The sequence below is a fragment of the Miniopterus schreibersii genome (assembly GCF_964146895.1).
Source record: "Miniopterus schreibersii genome assembly, chromosome: 7".
Classification (NCBI taxonomy): Eukaryota; Metazoa; Chordata; class Mammalia; order Chiroptera; family Miniopteridae; genus Miniopterus; species Miniopterus schreibersii.
Genome location: NC_138108.1, coordinates 44,416,218 through 44,438,610, shown reverse-complemented (window position 1 = coordinate 44,438,610; position 22,393 = coordinate 44,416,218). Strand labels below are relative to the sequence as shown.

The following is a 22,393-nucleotide window of genomic DNA, read 5'->3' as shown; positions in this document are numbered from 1 at the left end:
GGAGAGCTTGTTCAGACCCAGACTGCTGTACCCCACCCCCAGAATTGTTGATTTAGTAGTGCTGGGTGGGGCCTGAGAAATTGCATTTCTAATGACTTTTCAGGTGATGCGGCTGCTGGTCTGGGGACCACAATTTCAGAGCTAAAACATGCTTATAAAACTAGAAATCATTTGTGCATAGGAATCATTTGGAGAATTTTATAAACGCAAAAATGATTCAGTTGGTTCAGGCCTGACATTCTGCATTTTTGATGTCTCTGGATGATGCCGATGCTCCTGGTCTGTGGTGTGAGTAACAGGGCTAATGAGCCATCAGGGATGGTGAGGCCTGAAGAAATTTAAACATCCACTGGGCAGTGAGACCAGAGGATATAACTCTGAGCTCCTGTGAAATCATTTTATTTTGTAAATCCCCAAAGGTGACAAAGGAAAAGTTGACTTTTTAAAAAAATTCTTTTTTCATGGTAAAAAAAAAACTTGTCTTACAATTATCACACCATAATTACTAACATTTTTATGACCCTTCTCTGCAGGTCTTTATTTTTTATTTATTTATTTTTTTAATATATCTTTATAGATTTCAGAGAGGAAGATAGAGGGGGAGAGAGATAGAAACATCAGTGATGAGAGAGTGGTTATTGATCGGCTGCCTCCTGCACGCCCCTGACTGGGGATTGAGCCCACAACCCAGGCATGTGCCCTGATTCGGAATCGAATCGTGATATCCTGGGTCCTAGGTCGATGCTCAATCGCTGAGCTACGCCTGGCCGAGCTTCAGGCCTTTAAATAAGACCTCATTTAACTCACTCTGTAAGCTTTTGCCCATGAGGAAAATGCCTCACTGAATCTACTACAGAGCTTTGAATGGAAACAACTTTCATGTTCTTTCCTTCAATTGAGTTCTGATGTTTACTTGCAGATTTGGTTATTTCTCATAAATGCCCCCATCGAAGAATTTTGAGGGTTTAATCCCATCATGTCCACTCACTGTGCTTTCTAATGATGCCACTGGGGCTGTGGCCATGGAAAGAGTACAGTAAATCAAGAGGTTACTCATCTTTTAAAAAATAACATGGATCTATATCCATTGCTTGGATAATGCAAAGTTGCATTAAAAAAATGCATGTTTCCTACCAAGAGCCAAGTGTGTATTTTATTCTGTTTTCTCCTACTTTCTCCCTGTGAGTAAGCTGTGTTTTTCTGTGCTGCCTTCGGAGTTGTCTCTTTGCCTCTCATTTGAGCTTTGATTTTAATCTCATTAGTCTGTATCTCTTTTTAGGTTAGGTTTTCTGTCATTAAGGGGATATTCTCGTAGAATCACTAGCAGTTCTTAGACCAACTGGAAGTACAAGATGATCTCAAGAAAGAGAAGCTGATTACTAATAGCTCTTTAACCTTTGGATACGTTATTTTTCTCATACAAAGGGAAGGAAAGCAGCTGGTGCTCCGTGTCTGTGGCACGAGTAACAGGGCTAAAGAACCATCAGGGACGGTGAGCCTTTACATCCGTGTTTCATTTAATTCTTACAAAAGCCATATGGTCCAGGTGGTGTAACTGCATCACAAGAGAACTGACTCAGGGTGGTGAAACAATTAGGGTAGTATCTCACAGCTAGTACATAAGTGGTCAAATCAGGATTGATTTGAACCCAGGACGGCCTATCTCCAAAGCCTCTTAGCTTCTTTTTATGTGCCCAGGCTTCCTGAAATAAGTAGCAGATTCTTTGGAATGCAGATGGTCCCACATCACATACCAGGGCATGACAGCAGAAGATTTTGAATGGGAGAGGGAGAAAATAAGTGTCCTGGCTGATCAGTATCTCTTCAGTTTCTTATCCAGCCTCCACTAACAAACTGTTTTCTGTGCTGCAACAGTCAGATGAAGACGGACGCCCCGCTGGCAGGAGCAACCCCAGAGTGAAGATTCGGAACATGGGAGGAACGCTCTGCTGGCCATTGAGCCATCTGCTCTCAGCTACAAAGCCACCCTTCTAATTCTGTTTGTGGCATTGGGACCGAGGCCCTAAAAACCACTTTCCCCATGGTTTCTGCCAATATGGGGTGGTAGAGGGGGCCTACATGCTGGAGGAGGGAGGCTGGACGAAGGAGGCCAGACATGCTTTTCCTGTTGACCTGTTTCCTGAAAGTGTCATCTTAACAGAGGTGGTTTGTTTTCAGCAATTGATTCTGGTTTCAGACTTTCCCTAGCACAGCCCCCACCCACTCCTTAGGGGCCTAGGTCCAGCTCTTTGGGGATACCTCGCTAACCTCTACTCTCTGTTCCCTCGCCTCTACCTAGGACTTTCTCTGTGACATCTCAGGGTTGCCTTTATGTTTTTAGTACCCCTCTGCCAATTTAAGTAGGTCCTTCTGTTGAATTCTCTCCGTTAAAAATAACTCATGGTTTCTGTTTTCCTGGCGAGATCCTCACGTCGTGGATCCACACAGAGAAAACGTCTAAGCCGTGATGCAGTGTGATGGGAAAACACACCACCCGAGACACGCGCTGCCGGTTGCTGACATAGGGAGTTAGTTGGGCAGAAGTCGTAGAAAAACTTGTAGGATCTGCAAACAAATCCTTTGCAAACAAATTTGTTAAGTTCACAGTTTCACAACACAAGTCAATCCTGGGAGAGCATGTCCCATATGAGAGAACAGGAAATAGCAACCAAAGAAGAGAAACTGTATAAGGATCAGTTTTGCCTCTAGGTTTGGGAACAAGACTCACTCTGGGCCTCTGTTTCCTCCCCTTTTAACTGTTAGGTAACGCTAATTATGAAGTCAAATGAAGTTCAGAGATTGAGTGAGTACTTATAAAAAGTAGAAGGCCTGGAATTAAAGTAAACTATTATGATGGCCGAATAAAGAGCACAGTACTCTCACTAGACTCAATCTCTGCCTATGTGAAGCGGTTTGCAGAGACCTTAGGAATCTTTAAGCGATAATGGGCTGGGACTGTGAGGGGGGATGGAGATGGTCCCCAAGGACCTGCTCTGTCCCTGCATTGTGCTCAGTGCATCACATATATGCCATCATCCAGCTTCTACCATTTTATAGCAGACAAAACTGATTCTGCTTTCCTAATTATCCTCAATTCCTGTCCGTGTGTGAAGGACGCTTCCTTCATTCTGTTTCATTCTGTCTGTTTTCAGTCACATTTGCTTGTGAAACAGGCACATGATAGGTAATTGGTGTTAGGTTTTTAAATTTTTCTGGGGGAAATTTTTAGTATATTGGCAGATCATATGCTTAAATGAAAACCTTCATGGATTGCTGACTCTGTTTTGAAATTTCATAAAGTCATCGTGTTATTAGTAATCCACCATCAAACTAAAGGGCACTATTCCCATTTACCTGTACACATGCCAGAAGTCTTCCGTGGTGGACCAGGAGTAAAAGCAGCATTGTTCATTGATGACCAAATTTTGTGGTTTTGAGGTATGGTGGACGATGCTCGTGGTACTGATATCTAGACCCAAAGAGATGTTTACAGGTCCACGAGCATGTGCCAAGTATTGGGAGAGTGCAGTGCTTGGAGTAGAATGACAGGGGTTGTGAACATGTACCTCTACCCCTTAGTTTTTAGTTCAAGTCACTGAAACATTGAATGAATTATTTTCCTCTTTTGTAAAACAGTGATAATAAAATCTGTTTGCTATCCCTTGGGGACGTTTTGAAGATTGACTGAGATAAAGTGTGAAAGTGCATGTGAAATGTAATGGAATTAAAGGATTAGTGCATTACTAGAAAGCTTGGAACTCTCCCAGATCTAACTTTTAGCATCATGATGCTATGAAAAAAAATCAGCTTACTCCTAGTGGTAATGTCTTAAAGACGTTCTCAACTGCAAGGGTATTTTTCGTATGTAAATATATGCTATACAGTTTTTCTTCTTATAAATATCTTTAATACCTTTTATATCTTATTTTATGCAAAATGCAGGGGGCATATTTTTCATTGTTAAAATAAAGATGCACTTTCTTAGAATTTTATAAACTTTAACGGCTAGATTCTGGTTTCTCAAAGAGTTGAAATAAACTCACGGTGAAATATTGCAAATCTAGAGCTTTTTGTGGTGGTGTTTTTTTTTTTTCAGAATCCTGGAAATGCATACCAAGCAGACAGTTTTGACATGTCTTGGGTCAGCCTGTGCTTTCCAAGGATCTTAGCTCTCAGTGTATGGCACTTGGTGGCCTTCGGTCTCTGATCTGCACCTCTGATAAAGTTGGAGTGGACTTAGACTGACAGCTCTCTTTACTATAGCTATTTATGATGTAGCTGTAATTCTTAGAAAGCTACTTGTGAATTTTTTTTTAAACAACAAACAACAACAGTATCGGCCAATGATTATTTATTACTAAAAACAACTATTGTCTAAGGGTTTCTACCATTTCCTTAAAGAAAAGAATAAAGTTAGTTTTGGAAAATACTTCTTAAAATACTAAAAATTAAAAATTTAAAGTTAGGAAAGAAAACGATGGGTGCAGAAAGGTTTTTAGGATCCAGACTGTTTATTCTTGAAAAGAGAAGAGCACAGGATGACTTAATCAGCACTTTCAAATATTTGAGGAGGTTACTGACTGAACCATCTCTCCAAAGGGCTGAAGAAAGAGAAATGGGTTTACATTTCAGCAAAAAAGAATGTTGCAGGAAGAATATTTTGAGTCAAGTGTGCTAAAAAACTAAAATAAGATTCCAGGGGGAAGATTTTTTTTTTACATTGAAATAATAGATTCACAAGAAATTGCAAAGGAAAGTACAAGGAGGTTTCATGCCCAAAGGAAGTTTTTGAATGATCTCTCTAAGGAAAAAAAATCTGGCTTGGAAGAAAGAGGCTGGACCAAGCAACATAAGCTTTCAAGTTTCTGGCTCTTTCATGAGTTTTTGCCTTTCTTATGTTCTTCCCATAACTGTTGGTGGCAAAACGGCACCAGGTGTTTGACAAGTGGAGTCAGGTCAGACCTCAGTTTAGCAGCTAGGTACTTGAGTTCTGGCTAAGAAAGAATTCAGAGCCTAGACTCAAAAACTGTAAGAGAAAGTTTATTTGGAAAGTCACAGAGGTAGAAGAGAGCCCTGGAGGAAATGAGCCAGCTGAGCTGTGTGGGCTCAGGGAACAAGTCACAGAGGCAAAAGAAGGGCCCTTGGAGCTCAAAAGAGAGAGGGGCAAGGAAAACACGCCTGGAGGAAAGAGGGTGGGGGAAGGCTCGGGTGTGCTCTATAGAGAGAGCCTCACTGGGTCTTCCTCTTGAAGGTATTTATCTGAAGGTCTCAGGGTAGGATCCCAATAGAACATTCATCAGCTTTCCAGGTGTGTCCTTTCAGGGTTGTGGTCTCTACTGATTAGTTGGTGCCAGGACAGGGGGTTATTATATATATATTAGTCAATGCACCTGGTCCTGATGTCAGCAATAGTGTTGCTTATCTGGTTTTGTTACTTTTCTGGGCCTGGAGCTGAAACACTACTGAGGCCTAGATGTGTTTGATATGGGTCAGAACCTCATCTTTGGGGGGTTTAATGCTTAAGGGCTATTCTCTGGCCCCCTTGTTCTTTCCCCCTCAGGGGTCTAATCTGCATGACTAGGGTAGTAAAGGTCAGGGGAGGGTCCGAACCTCAAGACCAGGGCAGGTCTAAACCGCATGACCATCCATATGCTAGGGGAGGAAAGGTTACCCTGGGGGCAAGGTCCTTGTTTTCCCAGTTTTGCCCTTTGCTTGGCCCCCGGAACTTTCTAACCTGGTGATCTCTTGTACCCACCTCACTGTCCTTGCTCTGCTCATGTTTGTCTAACTGCCTACCACATAACAAACTTCCCTCTTTGAGTTTCTGACCAGCACAGACTAGAAGTCTTCCTAGTGTGTGAAATGGATGCTTCTTGTAATAAAAATTTAAGACTAGCCAGCACTTATGGAATACTTTCCAGATGCTGAACACCGTGGTGTGAGGTTTATATTCATTCTGTCAGTGCTCACACAGAATTTGCAAGGTAGGTTTTATTGTCTCCATTTTATAATTGTGGTAACTGGAGTTCAGAAATATTAAATAGCTTTCCAACACTGCAAGCTCAGAGAAGATTCACTTGGTATATTGGTTTGCTTTAGAGGAATGCTTCTTTCTACTATGTGATTCTACCTGGAAAAAATCCCTATTTTGTCCTAAGAAGAGTACTATCTTCTGCCTGCACACCAGTCTGCACACCATGTTCCCCTATTTTAATCCCTTTTCAACTGGTCTCAAGAGGCCCATGATTTAGAAATATTTTTCAGCATGAGACAGTGTAGATTTTCATTTTACAGGTAAGGAAATAGAGAAGTTCTGTGGCGTCTCTCTCCAGGCACAAGCAGAAGCATCTGAGAATTCTTAGGCTGTTTATTAATGTTGGCAACATTTTTCTTGACGTGATTTCGGTATAGTTTCTTGTCACTCGGTGCTCCCATTGACTTGAATCTCACCCTTTTCTTCACTTGACAAGGTACTAAAATGGAATTTTATTTTTGTTGCCTTTACTAATCTCTCCCTTGCCTCAGTCACAGTGAAATCTTTTGCTCGAAGAGCTCCATGGAATTAGCTGAAATGCGGGTGTCTCAGGTTTTCCATGTTCGATCTGTGTGTCCTTTGAGGTTTTGAATTTTACCAGGCACAGAGATTATCCTGTTCATTTCTATTTTTAAAGATATTTATTATTTTTGGCATTAAAAATTTACAGTCTCATTTTAAGATGTTGAAATATATGGAAAAGCATAAAAAAGTATGTAAAAGTAAGCCTCAACCCTATTACTTGGCAATAGGCATGGTGAATCTTTTAGTATTTATGCTCAGCTTTTATATGTGTCAGCTGAGCACCAATGAAATCAGGAGGCTTTGGTTAGAAATAAATGATAAAGATTTATTCAAGGGTCTTAGGGTTTGCAAACCAGAAACACAATTAGGCAATACCCAGAGTGGCCTAAAGAAGAGCGAAAAGCTGAGAGCTCTTATAGTAAAATGTATATTTTTGAGAAGAATCAGTTCTGCATTCTTACTCTCTGGATTTGTCTGAGATGGTGATCCCCTGAATGACTGGTGGTCTGCATCGTGGATTCCAGGCAGCCTGGATTCATGACCATTCGTGCCTTAGTCCTTCAGGGGTCATCAGAGAGTTATCTGGGGTTTCATGTGTATCCAACATTGATGTAAGGCTGGGAAGTTCAAATGCTTAAGTTCCTAGGCTAGTTAAAACTGGAATAGAATCGACTCCTCATGCCTCAGTCTACTTGATTTTAGTAATATAGCAGCTTGACTACAGTGAGTCCATTTTATCCCTTCATTCTGTTCCTCACATGTCAGAAATTTATGTATAAGTAAGCATCATATAAATAATGCTTTACCTCTTCTTGCTTCTGAGCATTTTTCCGTGTTATTAGATATGCATTGAAAGTATTTAAATGTTGTTTACCTTTCAAATAAATACAAAGTATACACCTGTACAGATTTAAAACATCACAGAAAGGTATAAAATGTAATCTTCTTAACCCCAAAAGATTATCACCATTAACAATGTTTTGCTATTCTTTCTGATAAAAGTGTTTCTAACTATACAAATGGGATATTATACTTGTTCTTGCATTTTATGTTTACTGCTGTGTCTTGAAGCACAACAAATCTACCTCATTTTATCAACCTTATGGAACTCCACTGTATGAAGGTGCCATATTTCACTGTATTCATGGGGTGTGCATACATGTTCTTTAGCTAATCCCTTCACCTTCTTTATCCAGTCGCCCCACACCCATCTCCTCGGGCACCGGGCAGTCTGTTGCCTGTGTCCATGCTTCCGGTTCCATAGTGTTCATCAGTTTCTTTTGTTCATTAGATTCCACATATTAGTCAGATCATGTGATATTTGTCTTTCTCTGACTGACTTACTCACTTACCATAATTGAATTTATTGGGGTGACGTTGATTAACAATATTATATAGGTTTCAGGTGTACAGTTCTACAGTACATCATCTGCACATTGCATTGTGTGTTCACCACCCCACGTCAAGTCTCCTTCCATCACCATTTATCCCCACTCCACCCTCTTCTACCTCCCCCCAAGCCCCTGACCACAGTTTTGTACTGTCAGAAAGGGTCCAACGGCTGGTTCCTGAGAATCTTCAAAACAGCAAAGAATAAGATCAACCTAAGTTGATGTAACCGTTAAGTACTGTGTTTTACCAGGATATGTAATTTCCTGGGAAAAATATTCTAAATAGGAAAATTAAGCAGATTATTAAATATATATAATGTGATGCAGTTTTGTTTAATAAAAACACAGTAAACAAAGTATAAAAACATGTAGTAGAGTGTGTGAAGTGGGGAGGTAGCAGGGCAATGCTCAGGTGTTAGTAATGTTTATCTTTGGTGATGGCATTCCTGGTGATTGCTTTCTGTTACACATTCTATACTGTACACCACTTTTAAATCCTCAGAAGTCACAAAAATGAAGACTCGGTAGAATTTTGATGGTTAATGAAGCATTTCTTGAGCTCTTGGAGAGCACGGACTATGTACAATTTGTAATTGTATTGGCCCTGTCCATAATTCTCTTTTACTGCTAGGTTCATTATATATTTATGAAGTGTGCCACCTTTTTTTTTTCACCTGGGTTTTATTGTTTCCCAACAATAAAGGAAACACAAAAGAAGTACAATGCTAAATTCATCTGCTAAAACATATTAATTTTACTTTTCAGATTTTATTTTGTCACATGCTTTATGTTGGAGTTTTCCTTTTCTCATATATAGCATGCTTTTAAAAATTCCATTGTAGCATATATGCACAACCCAAGGACATGGACAATGGGGGGAGAGGGACTGGGGAGGGGGAAGGAACGGGGGTGGGGAACGGGTCATTGGGGAGAAAAAGGGACATCTGTAATATTTTAAACAAAAAAAAAAAATTAAAAAAAAATTCCATTGTATTATCAATTTTAATGGTTCATATACCAGGTTGGGCAAAAGGAGGTTTACAGTTGTATGTGAAACAGTTTATTCTTACATTTTATGAATATGCAAAACAGTTTATTCTTGTATTATTACTTATTAATGATTGTATTATTTTCCATATGAACAACTGAAACCTCCTTTGCCCTCCCCCCTCCCCGTAGTTTATGTAAGTATCCTTTTAGGAGCTATATAATATTTTATGGGAGTTGTGGTCTAATTTATTTAAACATTGGAGTCACCATAGGATTTATTTCTTGAATCTCCTCTCATTTATTTATTCACACTCACTGCCTAGGTGATTTCATTAGTCTTATGGATTTATATGCCACCTGTATATTGATGACTCCAGATCTGTGTATCTAGTCCAGACCTCTCCTGTACCCAGAATACTCTATCCAGTGGCCTACTTGACATCTCCACTTATAAGCCTAATAGCCTAATAAGCCGAACCTCACATTTACCATCCCCTAACCTAACTCCATCCTGATTTCAGGCGCTCTGGCCAAAAAACCGTCGACATCCTTTATTCCTCTCTCACCCCATGTTCAGTGCAGTGAATTCCATGGCCCAACTCAAAATAGTCTGAGGCTTTGATCGCCCTCACGCCCTCTATGACACCACTCCCACTGAGCCACCGTCATCTCGTGGCTGGATAACTAGAGTAACCTCCCTGTTGGCGCCACTGCTCCCATCCTTGTTCCCCTTCGGTCTGTCCCCAGCAGAGGAGCCAGTGATTCTGTTAAAATAGAAATCAGTCATTTAGGTTATCTTCTCAGAGTCCTTCAGTAGCTTCCTGCCCCACTCAGGAGAAAAACCAAAGTCCTTCAAATAACCCACAAGGCACGCTGATGGGGCTGCCTGGCATCTCTGACCCCAGCTCCTCCTCTCGCTCTTACTGGCTCTGCTCTCGCCTCTTTGGCCTTCTGGATGTGCCTTCGATGTCTCAGTCATACTCCTTCTTCAGGGCCTTTGCCCGTGGCTGCTGTTTTTTTCCAGAACATTCTTTCCCTACTTTCTTTCTAGTTTATTTCCTTACCTCCTTCAGGACTCTTCTCACTTTTTTAGTGCCCTTCCCTGACTGGTCTATTAAATATTAAAAACTGCAACCCCATCCTTTTTAACAGACTAAATTTTTCTCTACAGTACTTTTCATTATCTGGCATAACATATGTCACTTTATTTTATTTTTAATTAAAAGAATTTTTTTTTCAATTACAGTTGTCATTCAATATTATTTTATATTAGTTTCAGGTGTGCAGCATAGTGGTTAGACATTTATATGACTTACGAAGTGATCCCTCGATAATTCTAGTACCCATCTGGCACCACACACAGTTATTACAATATTATTGACTATATTCCCTGTGCTGTACTTTACATCCCTGTGATTATTTTGTAACTGCCAATTGGTACTTCTTAATCCCTTCACATTTTTCACCAAGCTCCCCATCTCCTTCCCATCTGACAGCCATCAGTTTGTTCTCTGTATCTATGAGCCTGTTTCTGTTTTGTTTGTTCGTTTATTTCATTTTTCAGATTCCGCATATAAGAGACATTGTATGGTATTTGTCCATGTCTGTCTGATTTGCTTCCGTTAGCATAATACCCTCCAGCATAGCATCACTCTATTTTTATCTCCCCCTGCTAGAATATCCGTTCCATAAAAGCAGGGATTTCATTCACTGCTGGATCCCCAATACTTAGTGCAGGGCTGATGTGTCATAGGTGCTCAGTGAGTCATTTGTTAGTGAATCATTAAGCTATTTACCATTTCTCCCCGTTAGAAATACCGGTGCATGAAAATCTTTACGTTTATGGCTTTTTAAATTTTGTTTGATAGATTTCCTTAGATTAAATTTATAAAAGTGGGAAGACTGAGTAAAAGCGTATGACCATATCACAAATATTTTAACAACGCCTCTTCAATCAACTTACCTTTTATTATATTAGGGAAAAGGAAAATACTGTTTTTATGACTAGATGGTGCTAGGATTGACTGAGTCTGAAGCTTGTCTAAGTGATTTACTTTAAGCTTTAAGACTTTGAGCAGATCCCTTAACTTTCTTTGAAATTTAGTTTACATTTCTGTAAAATAGGACTTATATTTACTTCAAAGATTGTTGTTGGACTTAAAAAAAGTTTATTTCACAAAGCACTTGACACATAGTAACTGCTAACAAATACCAGGTTTGCCATCTCCATCCTGTGTTTCTTTCCACTATAAGTATTCTTGAAACGGTTTAATCTTAGATAAGACTGTAGAATATACAGTCATGCACATGCCTACTCACTTGGGCATGTGCACACATGTGATCTAAACATGCACCCACATATTAGCTTTCAAAATCCAATGTATACTTTTCTCATAAGTTTAAAAAGTTTAATGCTTACTATGGCCCTAGCCATGGCCCCCACTGCTGATGCCTGCTGGAGGCTATGGAAGTGCTGGAAGGCAAGCAGTGAACTGAATCAGTCCCTTCTCCCTGTTCCTTCTTTCTTGAATGTCCATACTTAGGTTTCTTTCCAGTACAGCCCGGGCTAGGGCACATGTTATTTCTCATTATTGGATGTATTTCATCGATTATTAATTGGTTGTGATTCCTTTCAAGGACCTTCCAAGCACTTTTGTATTTATCAGTGTATTTGCCATTTCTGATGTTCTCCATCCGTTCCGGAAGGTTTAAGTTCCCTTTGGTTTTGTTTCCTTTCAGCCCAAAGAACTTCCTTTAGTTTTCTCGAAGTGGGAATCTGGTGGAAAACTCCCTTAGTTTGCCTTTCACCTTCATTACTTGAAGCTATCCTTGCTGGACTTAGAATTTTGGGGGCACAGTTTGTTTGTTTGTTTGTTGCCAGCACGTTAAAGATGTTTCACTGTCATTGACCCTTCGTTACGTCTGATAAGAAGCCCCTCGTCTTTCAAATTATTGTTCTTTGTTTATAATCGACCATTTTTGTCTGGTGACTTTCAATATTTTCTCTTAGTTTTCATCAGTTTGACTATGATGTGTCTAAGTTTTCCTCTCTTTGAACTTCTTTCTTTTAGAGTCCTTGAGCTTCTTAAGTCTGTATCTTTATGTCTTTTATCAGATTTGGAAAGTTGTAGACTATTAGTTCTCCAATATTTTCTTCTCCCCAGGCTACCTCCTTTTCTCCTCCTGGAACGCCACTTACTTGTGTGTTAGCCTGTTTGAAATTGTTCCGCAAGTCCCCACAGTCTGTTTGTTTTTCTAGTTTTTCTTTCTTTTTTTCAGATTGCAGAGTCTATATTGACCTATCTTTAAGTTCACTGACCTCTTCTTTCTGACTCTTTCTTTCTGGCTCTCCCTTCCACTCTCTCTGAAAAACAATGGAAAAAATATCCTTGGGTGAGGCCAAGCCCTCAGGTAGTTTTGTGTGTGTTTTTGGGGGTGGGTGGGGGTGGGGGTTGTATAGAGTTTTTTAAAGATGAAAATTCAGTATATTAGAACCTCATTTCTTCATATCAAAAACAGAATGCCCCTTCCAATTATTGTTATTTTTTAATCAAATGCAGTTTTGAGAAGTAATACACTTGAGTTCATGTACCTTTTACCCAGTTTCCCCCAGTGGCAGCATTTTGTACAACTGTAGTATAATATCACAACCAGGGTATTGACATGGTTACATTCTATTAGACTTACTCAGATTTCCCCTGTTAGCCTTGTACTTGTGTGTGTGTGATTTAATTCTATACAATTTTATCATCTGTAGGTTTGTATCTACCACCACAGCCTTCCAATGATTTTGAAAAGTGTAGGAAATACTAGAGTTAGAAAGGGCTAAAAGTCTCTGGCCAAGCTCCCCACTATGGTGATTACATAGTATTAAGTCATTAGAACTGACATTAATACTGTGGACATTAATTTTTTTATTAATCTCCTTTCCCATGTTGTAAATGTGTGTGAGTGCAAGAATCATTTCCTGTTTCCTTATACCTGTAGCCACACCACAGCCCAGAGCTTACCTCAACACTGTGCAGAGATGTCCAACTCATGTTTAAAACTCGAAATACATGTGGTTCAATACAAATAAAAAGTAGGAATGTCTTAGATTCTTTTCTCTGCTTTTAAATTGAGACTAGTATTTTTCAAAGCTTGCATTCTTATTTTATTTACTTTCAAATAGTATGCTTTACTACATGGAAGTACTTTATGGATGTTTGATCTTTTGAAGGTGGTGTCGCTGCCTTTGATAAAAAAGTAATTAGATGAGCATTTCCAGGTAGAGGTAATCTTCAGAGCTTGAAAATGCCTATTTCCTTTCAACTATTATATTTGTAGGCACTCTCCTCCCCCCCCCTCCATTTCTTTCTCTCTTTTAAGACAACCCTTATGAAAGAGAATTCTTCAGAACAGTGTTGGGGGAAAAAAAATCCAGCTTTTCTCTAATGGACCATGACAGGAGGTAGTTATGTCTTGGGTTTTATGTGGTGTCTGATGTGCTCTCTGAAAAGAAAAATGCTAGCAGTGATTCACCAGTTCTTTGGAGAATAAACACAAAGTTTCTGTATTTTCATATAATCTGGGGTACTATTAGGAAGATAGAAGTTATATCTTTTTTTTCCTCTCATATGGGATTTGAAATTAATGTTTTCTGCCTATGTTATGAAATTTTTTAAATCTTGGAAATTAAGTGGTTGGCTATCTTGCTAGGTAAATTGAAAAGAAATTGCCTGGTGAGGTGTTGGTGGAGCCCACACAAGTGCTCGTTCCTGGGGCAGCCTTGACTTCAGAGGGACAATGGGAATTTCAGAAATGGCTTCTAGTGCCAAATAGGACCCCGAGGAGCTGTGGGTATTCAGGGGAGTTATAATGCACAGCCTCTGTAGAAAAGATAGTAAGGGTACCTACCATTGAATTAGCTGATTTAGTCCTTCATTCATCCATCAAATATTTGGTGAGTGCCTACAGTATGCCACGCATATACATAAAGATACTCTATAACATAGTAACTTCCTTTAAAGGATTCATGTGGTTCGACTTATTGCCCATCTCCAACATGAGCCATTTACACTGTAAAGAGCTTCAGTCTTTAAACTGATTCTGTTAAATTTGTCTGTCACTCCTCATACCTCTGTTCTCCCCCCTAGTCCTCAGATTTGGAGATTTAGCCTGGCCAGTAAATCAGGACAGGGATTTGATGATAATATTGACCTTCCCGGGAGAAAAATATGCCATCGTCTGCTTCCCTTCCCCTGGCAGCAGAGGCTACTGATCTCTCTGTCCCTCTCTGCAGAGTAGGGCTGATGATAATCCTGCCTCACCTGGCAGAGGGAGTATTGCAGGAGTTTGTGTGCCAGGCTCCGGAGATGCGGACTTTCACTAAAGCCATTCCTGCCGTCATGGAGACCACACACACATGGGTGAGGGCCACACATGTCCATACCAGCTAAGGGCGGCATATCATCCTCTGCTAAGGGTGGGCACAGCACCCTCGATGGCCAGGAGGATGGATGGGGGAGCTGGAAAGTTTTGGGTCCTGAGAGAAGGCCAGGAATAGATGAGCAAGGGCCCTGATGGCAAGATGATGGTCATCACTACAATTTATTGTCCAAATGAGGACACTTAAAAAAAATATTGCGGCAATATAGCAAATAGGGATGCTTTTGTCAGTAAAGGTGGTGCCATTAATAGCAATGCAAGGACAAGCAGACTGTGAGTGCAAACTGAGACAAGAGGCTACTCTACAGGATACCCTTGTTGTTTTCAGTTGCCTATCTTGGTTTCTGGTCTCTTTTTTTTGCTTTTAGAACTTGTACTTTTAGAACTTGTTGGATGCACATGGCTTGGCACAGTGTAGCTGAAAGCTGAATGGGTTAATTGGCCCAGAAAAACCTTGGTGTGTAAATGCTATGATACAAAAACATGCACGTGGCTAATGTCAGTGATTTTATACAAAGAGACTATGTGACATTATGTTTTAACATATTTTAAATGTTTAACATGATGTTTAAACATGTGTTTGTATACATATGCACTTTACATACATATGTAATTATTATAATTTTTTACATATAAATATATTGAGGCACAGAGGAATTAATTTCTGCAGCTAGGGCTCCACAGCCGGATAGTAGTAGAGACAATTACCACCTAACCTTTGGACATTGCTTTAAAAATCTGTTTACTAAGCATGATATTTATTTAATAATTTTGATTATCAAAGTGTAATGTTTGGTGATCATGGGATATGCCCTTTAATATACTATTTCATTAGTTCTCAAAATTTAGAAAGAGTTTTAAAAAAGTAGTTTGAAGCTTAAAAAGAGATAAGAGAGAGGTGTACAACATGGTATAGCGCAGTAGATACTAAAAGAACCTTTTTGAATGCTTTTGTAAGTTGCTGGAAGGTGATAGCAAAGGTGAGGAAGTTGCTTTTGAAGAGACTCTGATGAGTGAACTTCTTGACTCTTAAATACCTTCTTTGTTTACTGTTCTATAATCTCATCAACTGTTGTTAAAAAGTGCTTCATCTAAGATTTACTCTTTCGTTTTTTTAAAATATCTTTATTGACTTCAGAGAGAGTTGAAACATCAATGAGAGAGTCATTGATCGGCTGCCTCCTGCATGCCCCCAACTGGGGATCGAACCTCGATCTTCCAGATCCTAGATCGATGCTCAACTGCTGAGCCACGCCCAACAGGGCTAAGATTTACTCTTGATCTGTTTTGTACATTTATCACTTGCTGCCCTTGGCCAACATTAAATGAATCTTGGTGATACTTTCATATTATATTATTGTATTATTTTGTATTAGTAGAGAATGTTAAATGCCACAATAAAAAGGAACATTTACAGAGCCTTATTTCTTGAACATTTAGTACAAAAACAGCTCTTAAATTTGCATTTTCTTTTTAAAAAAGTTTTAGACACACATCACCATACCTTTGGGGCCCCTTGCCCTCCACCTACACTCCTTTGGTACCTCGCTCACACATCAAACATGGCCAGGACTGAAGCTGTCTTCCCATCCCTGACATAGGCATTTGTTTAGGATAAAAACAGCGCAGTTGATGCTCGCAGTCATTTCAGGCTTTTCAATTTGTCTGGGACATCATGCTGTTTGACATCCTTCATTGCTCCTTATGAGAAAGAAGCAAAAACTGCAAAGCAGAAAAGTTTAAGAAGTCATAAAGAATTGGGGCTGAATATAGAACACTTGGATTATAGAAACATAAATGGTCATTTTTATGCCTGGGACGATCAAAAGCACACTCTCTGCATGTGTAATCAGATGCTCAGTAAATACTTTCTCATAGTAAAAACGCAACATGTCAAGTGTCAGTAAAAAGGCTATAAACTATGCTGTTCCCAAATCATGTTTTGTTTTGTTTATATATCTCACTTATATGCTTATTTTGTCATTTGATAGTCTTCCTATCTGTTGTTCAGTCTCATTAGAACTTGAGGATCAAGTTTTAAGAGGATTTTTTATTTTTTATTTTTTTTACTGTTACAGCTAGGGACTAAAGAAGAAAACAGTTAAATCTAAGTGTTGTCAATGTCCACCTATAAAATGCTATTTTGGGACAAATTGAGTAATGTGTAACTGGTGACATTAAGAACAGCTATAGAAAGAATAACTTATGACTTTTTTTTTTAGGTTTGTAGCCAAACCATGTGCGATAGCCCTCAACATTCAGGCCAGTGGACCACAGGTTGCCCAGCCTAATGCCATTCTGGAGAAGGTCTTCACTGCAATCACAAAGGTAAGGCTCTCCTTTCCTGGGACGTGAACTGTCATGGCCACAGTTCTCAGTGCGAAATCATTCATCCCATTCTCAATTGGGTTTCAGAATGAACTTTTGCCCATCCTCATGCTGGGAAGTGCGCTCTCAGAAAGCACACAGGCACTGTGACTAGATCTAAATGGGTAGGAGCCGAATAAATGGGGGCACGTTTGAGACCTGTTTGTTTACTCTCAAGTTGATTTCAGAAGCTTGTCTGTGAAGAATAGTATAAATTAGGTAGTGATTAATCTAACTCTGTGCCTCTTTTAATCTCATGTGACATGAAACAGTACACATAACAATTGGCAGGGACTTCGTAGAGGCGAATGAGTAGAGATGAGGAATGTAATTAATGTATATGTGAAAAAATGTGCTTATTTGCTTATAGCCAGGTTTGTATGTTCTAGCCGTTGTGGTACACAGGCAAGTATGAAAAAAAGGAATAATTGAAGGCAAGAAGAGTTGCGACACGAAGGGAGGGAGGGAGAATGAGGGCCAGGAGAGTGGTAAGTTATAGATTCACTGTGGAGAAAATAGGAGACGAGACAGTCACTCTGGTCCAAACTAGGAGTTGGAAGAGGAGAGCAGGGAAGGAGAAGAGATAGGCAAAGATTGCCCCCCACCCCACCTGCTGTCTCCCTAAGAACACAGAGCGGAGGAGAAAGGCAGAAGTCAGAAACCCTCGGTCCAAAGCCATGCGAAACTAAAGCAAACTACCCCATCCCAATATCTTAGTCTCACCATGTGTCTCTGGTATCTTACTCTTGCATGGACAAAAAAGTAGAAAACACCAGAAGTGTATCATTCTGTGAGAAGTACTGTGTGTTTATATGATAAATGGTTAATTTGTGTGTTTGTGTAACACATGGTTCCCTCTTTCATTTTCCTGGGAGAATCACTCAGGCATTTAAGATGGGATTTGACAGTGTTCAGCAAATTTCATTCCTTTTTTGGTATCTGCGTTGCTAACCATTCGTATCATTTGTCTCTTGTCTTCATAATATTCATTCAAATATTCAAACATTTTTGTTTATTTTATGATCTTTGTTCCTGCCAAGATTCTCTAGGGTTTTTCCCACTGTCCTTTTAGAAATGGTATTTTTCCTGGAAAAGTACAAGAAGCTCCAGGTGTTTTTTGTTTTGTTTTTTTTTTATATCTCTGCTAGGAAGGAGAGAAGAATGAATGGAATTTTAAGAAAAGTACTTTTGGTAGTTTCAGACAGCCAGGTTTATCCTGAAGAGGCACATCCTACAGTTTTTAAAGGAAGAAAGTACTAAGAAAAACCTTGCATTTTTACTTACTCTATCAGTTTATTGCAGTGAAACACCTTTCTACCCCTAAAAATGCAGTTGTGTAGGAAGGTATCAGGTTCACTTTTTTTTTTTAAAATATGTCTTTATTGATTTCAGAGAGAGGAAGGGAGAGGGAGAGAGAGAGAGAAACATCAATGATGAGAGTCATTGATTGGCTGCCTTCTGCACGTCCCCTACTGGGGACCAAGCCCGCAACCCGGGCATGTGACCTGGCTGGAAATCGAACCGCAGTCTCCTAAATCCTAGGTAGATGCTCAACTGCTGAGCCACACCTGGCCAGGCTCAGGTTCACTTCTTAATGTGATTACAACATATTTTTATTTTCCTTGCAAACTGCTCTGAATGTATAATAAAGTGAATTTTCTCCCTAAATGCTATGCCTCCCTTTAGAAATCCTGCCGTGGACATTTTATTTCCCTTGCTTTATGTTTATTATGATTACTGGAGAAATTTCTTTTATAAAGGTAATGAAAGGAGGAGTTGCAGGTAGGTTAACTGCTTTGGAGACTGTAGCTAATTTTAATGATCATATTCTCTTAGTTTCCAAGGTGATTCTTTTGGAAGTTTTAACATAATTAAAACAAGAGCCTTATGTTATAAATGCAGCAAAAGTTGTAGCTGTTTTTCATTGAATTCTTTGTAGTTCTCCAGTGTAATTTGTGATATGAGAAAGTGATAGGGTGACCAGAATAGAAGTAGCAGGACTTGGCGGGTTGGAACATGTGTATGTGTCTGAGTGATCATCCAGCATCCTGCCCTTGACCATGGTTCCAGGTCAAGGATATATACTATGTGTGTGTGTGTGTGTGTGTGTTTATATATATATGTGTGTGTGTGTATATATATATATATGTATATATATATATATATATGCATATATATGTATCTTTTGGGAATTCTCCTGCCGTATTCCAATAGCCTCACTTTTCTAATCAATTCAATCCTTGAACCATTGAGAGAAGACTATATCTGTCAACTATGAAACCAGGTTTAATGGTCCAGAGAAATCATATTACAATCCACTTGGGTATGTTATACTGTTTTAAAATATATAGGAAAACTTCCTATAATTTGTTCTTCCTCATTTACCTCTTATACCTACCACCTTTTTTTCCTTTATACTTCATTTTCCCCTCCCAGTACTGGTTATGATTCTTAAAATTCACGTAGGTATTTCTGGTATAAAAATGTCTCTGTAAGTCAGCTTTTTTCATTTCTTTCTGTGGAGATATTAAAAAAGACAAAAAACACCCTGTGAAATAGAATTAAAAAACAATACTAAAAATATACACACTCAAAAAAATAACTTTACTTTTGACAAACTAAGAGATACATTATTTTTAGACTTCAAAATATGTATGAAAGCTAACAAACAATGGTTGGGGTTGAGCAGAAGCCAAATAGCAGGAAGTGAAAAGCATGAAGTATGGATGGAGGGCCCAGCGAGGGTTGATTTCAGGAAAGTCGGCAAAAAAGACAGTTCTTGAAGGTAGGACAAAAGCTGTATCCACAGTGTTTGCCACACTAGGTACAGGAACTGGTGAGCAAGGCTGGCAGATGTCCTCCTGGACTCAGTTTAATTCAGAGAGGGGGAAGAAGTACACAGGAAACCATGTGGATGGCACGTCCTCTGAAGTTAGTCTACCTTGGTGGCAGTGAAACTGCAAAAGTACTCTCCCTGCTCCTCATACTACTAGGAACTAGTCAAGAAAATCCAACTCCCTCAATTATGAGTAATAAAAAGGGAACACACACAGCACCAAAGACAAGGAAAAGAATGTATAGCAATGCTTATCAACAAAAATTGTCACTAGAAAAAATGAGGCCACAGGGCAAATGAAAATTGTGATAAAATATTTTACCATAAATTTAAAAAAAGCAATAACTCTTTGAAGGGAAACTACAAAAAAGAAATACAACACTTAAAGAAAAAAATGGTTGGTCAATGAAAGAGATGCAATGTGAGCTGGTAGGTTCAGGAAAAAAGTTCTAAAACTATCACAGAAATGAAGACAAAATTGGAAAGAACACAGCAAATGCTAGACACTGCAGAAAACTCAATAAGAAACATGGGTGTAGAAATAATAAAACTGAATTAAATGAAACAAAAAAAGCTAAAAATAATTAGATGTATACACCAGACAGATGCAGCATCTGCATAATTGAAATTCCTTAAGGAAAAGCAAAATAGAATAAATATTGAAAGATATAATTCAAGAAAATTATCTTAAAATAAATGGAGATTTATTTTAATATGTTAATGAAAATGTCATAAAAATTGACCCAAGAAGGTTACCTACCACCAAGACTTATATTATTAAAATTGTTATACTTGAAAAACAAAAGAATAATTCTTTGATAAGACAAACAAAAAATCACATCAGTTATTTAGGGGAAAATATCAGCATGACTTTAATCCTCTGTATATGGCAACATTCAACAGAACAGCATTTTCAAGGAAAATGTGAACTAAAAATTTTATATATAGGCAAATTGTTTTTCCTGAGTAAAGGCTAACGACAGATTTGAAAGTGAAAAAATTTGGGGGAATTGTTCCCATGAGTCCTTTGGAGAAATTATTACCATAATTTCAGCTGACCAAGAGATGACCTGGGAATGTTAGTGAGTTTTGAATACACTTAAACTTTAGAACTAAGAAAGAAATGTGAGGGTTAGGACTACAGAACAGGCAGGGCAGGCCATAAATGTTATGTGCTCTCACAATGTAGAAATGATACAACAATAATTGAGAGGGGAAGGGGAAAGAAGGTGAGAGTGAGAGGTAGAGTAAATTTACTAAATGCTTAATCTCTGGTAGCAGGTGGTCCAAGCATATTAGTTTAAGCAGCCAAATCAAGTAATAGAAGTACAATTGTGCACATTTAACAACACCAGAGTAAACTCTAAGAGAGATAAAATTATTGACTAATGTTGGGTGGGAGAGGGAGAGGAAATATTGCTCATATGAAATTATTATTAACTGAAAACAAACAGAAGAGTATTATGATCACATGAATAGTCATTAAAACAAAAAATACCCACAAAAAGGAAGGAAAATAAAACAAACCATATTTGGTAAAATTTTTAAAAATTAACTATCAAAAGAGAAAGTATACCATAATTGAGGGAACTATAAACAAACTTTTCAATTATATTAATACATGTAAATGATTTGACTCATCTAATAAAAATAATTCCGGTTTGGGTCACATAGCTTATAAGAGATAAGATATAGTAATTAAAAAACATTGAAAATAAGACTATGAGTAAAAGTATATAGGCAAATATAAGTAATAGAAAGTAGAGTTTCTATTTTTATAGAAAAGCAGAATTAAGGTCAGGAAGGATTAAATGAAATGAAGAGTTAGCTTTTTATTGCTAAAGGATACATTTCACAATGAAGATAAAATAGTTATAAATATACATGCATTGAATATAAGTGTATCCATATACTCAAAAAATAATGAAAAAAGAAACAATAGTTAGAAATTTAAATTTATCTTTGGGTCATGACAAATCAAGTGAATAAAATATAAAGCAGAATATAGAAATTCTAATAAAGCATAATTAATGAGGAAGATCTAAGAGGTACATTTAGAACCCTCTACTTTGAATATAGACCATACTTTTTCAAGTGCCTATTAAATATTTACAAAATTTCACCTTTTATTATATACAAAACTGAAGTAAGTTTTAAAAGTAGGCACAATTTAATAATACTAGAAAGCAGAAATCTTCTTGCTTTCTCAGTCAACTCTTAAGTAATAATAAAATTTCAGAATATTTAGAAAACAGTGATGATGGAGGCATTACATATATACACACATACATATGTGTATTTGTATACATACCAAAGGCGTGCCCAGATGAAAACTCATGTATATATAAAAATATAGTTAACCACTTACTTAATAAACATTAGAAAAATGACAACAAAATAAATGATGGTAAGCAAAAGGAAGAAATTAATAAAGATAAATGGGAGAACTGAGTTAGCAACACTGTAGATTGGAAGATTAATCCAAAAGTACCTTATCTGTTTAATGTTTTATAGAAAGTCAGATTACCCAATTAAGAAAAAAAAGAATAAATTTACAACATAATAATTAACCTAATAGTCAATAATCACAGACATGGAGGGAAATAAAAAAAGATATATTTCTATTAACATTGAAAATAAAATATAAGAACTTGGATAAAATGTAAATTATTCTAGGAAAATATAATTTACCAACTATAATTTGCATTGTGTGTGTGCGTGTGTGTGTGTGTGTAAATCAAAGAGCTAAGCTGCAAAGAAGTACCAGGCTCAGATGCTCTCAGAAGAAAATTCTAACACACTCTTAAAGAGCAGGAAATTCCA

The 22,393-nt window shown here is 38.1% G+C and overlaps 1 protein-coding gene across 2 annotated transcripts in view; it reads left to right on the top strand.

Annotated features, from left to right (window-relative positions):
- The window catches only part of CERS6 (ceramide synthase 6), a 235,624-nt gene that overhangs the window by 51,063 nt on the left and 162,168 nt on the right, over positions 1-22,393 (top strand). For both annotated transcript variants that reach the window (XM_081142427.1, XM_081142426.1), the window contains exon 2: positions 16,590-16,695. In XM_081142427.1, the coding sequence (XP_080998553.1) occupies positions 16,590-16,695 (106 nt within the window). The remainder of the gene's footprint in view (positions 1-16,589; positions 16,696-22,393) is intronic.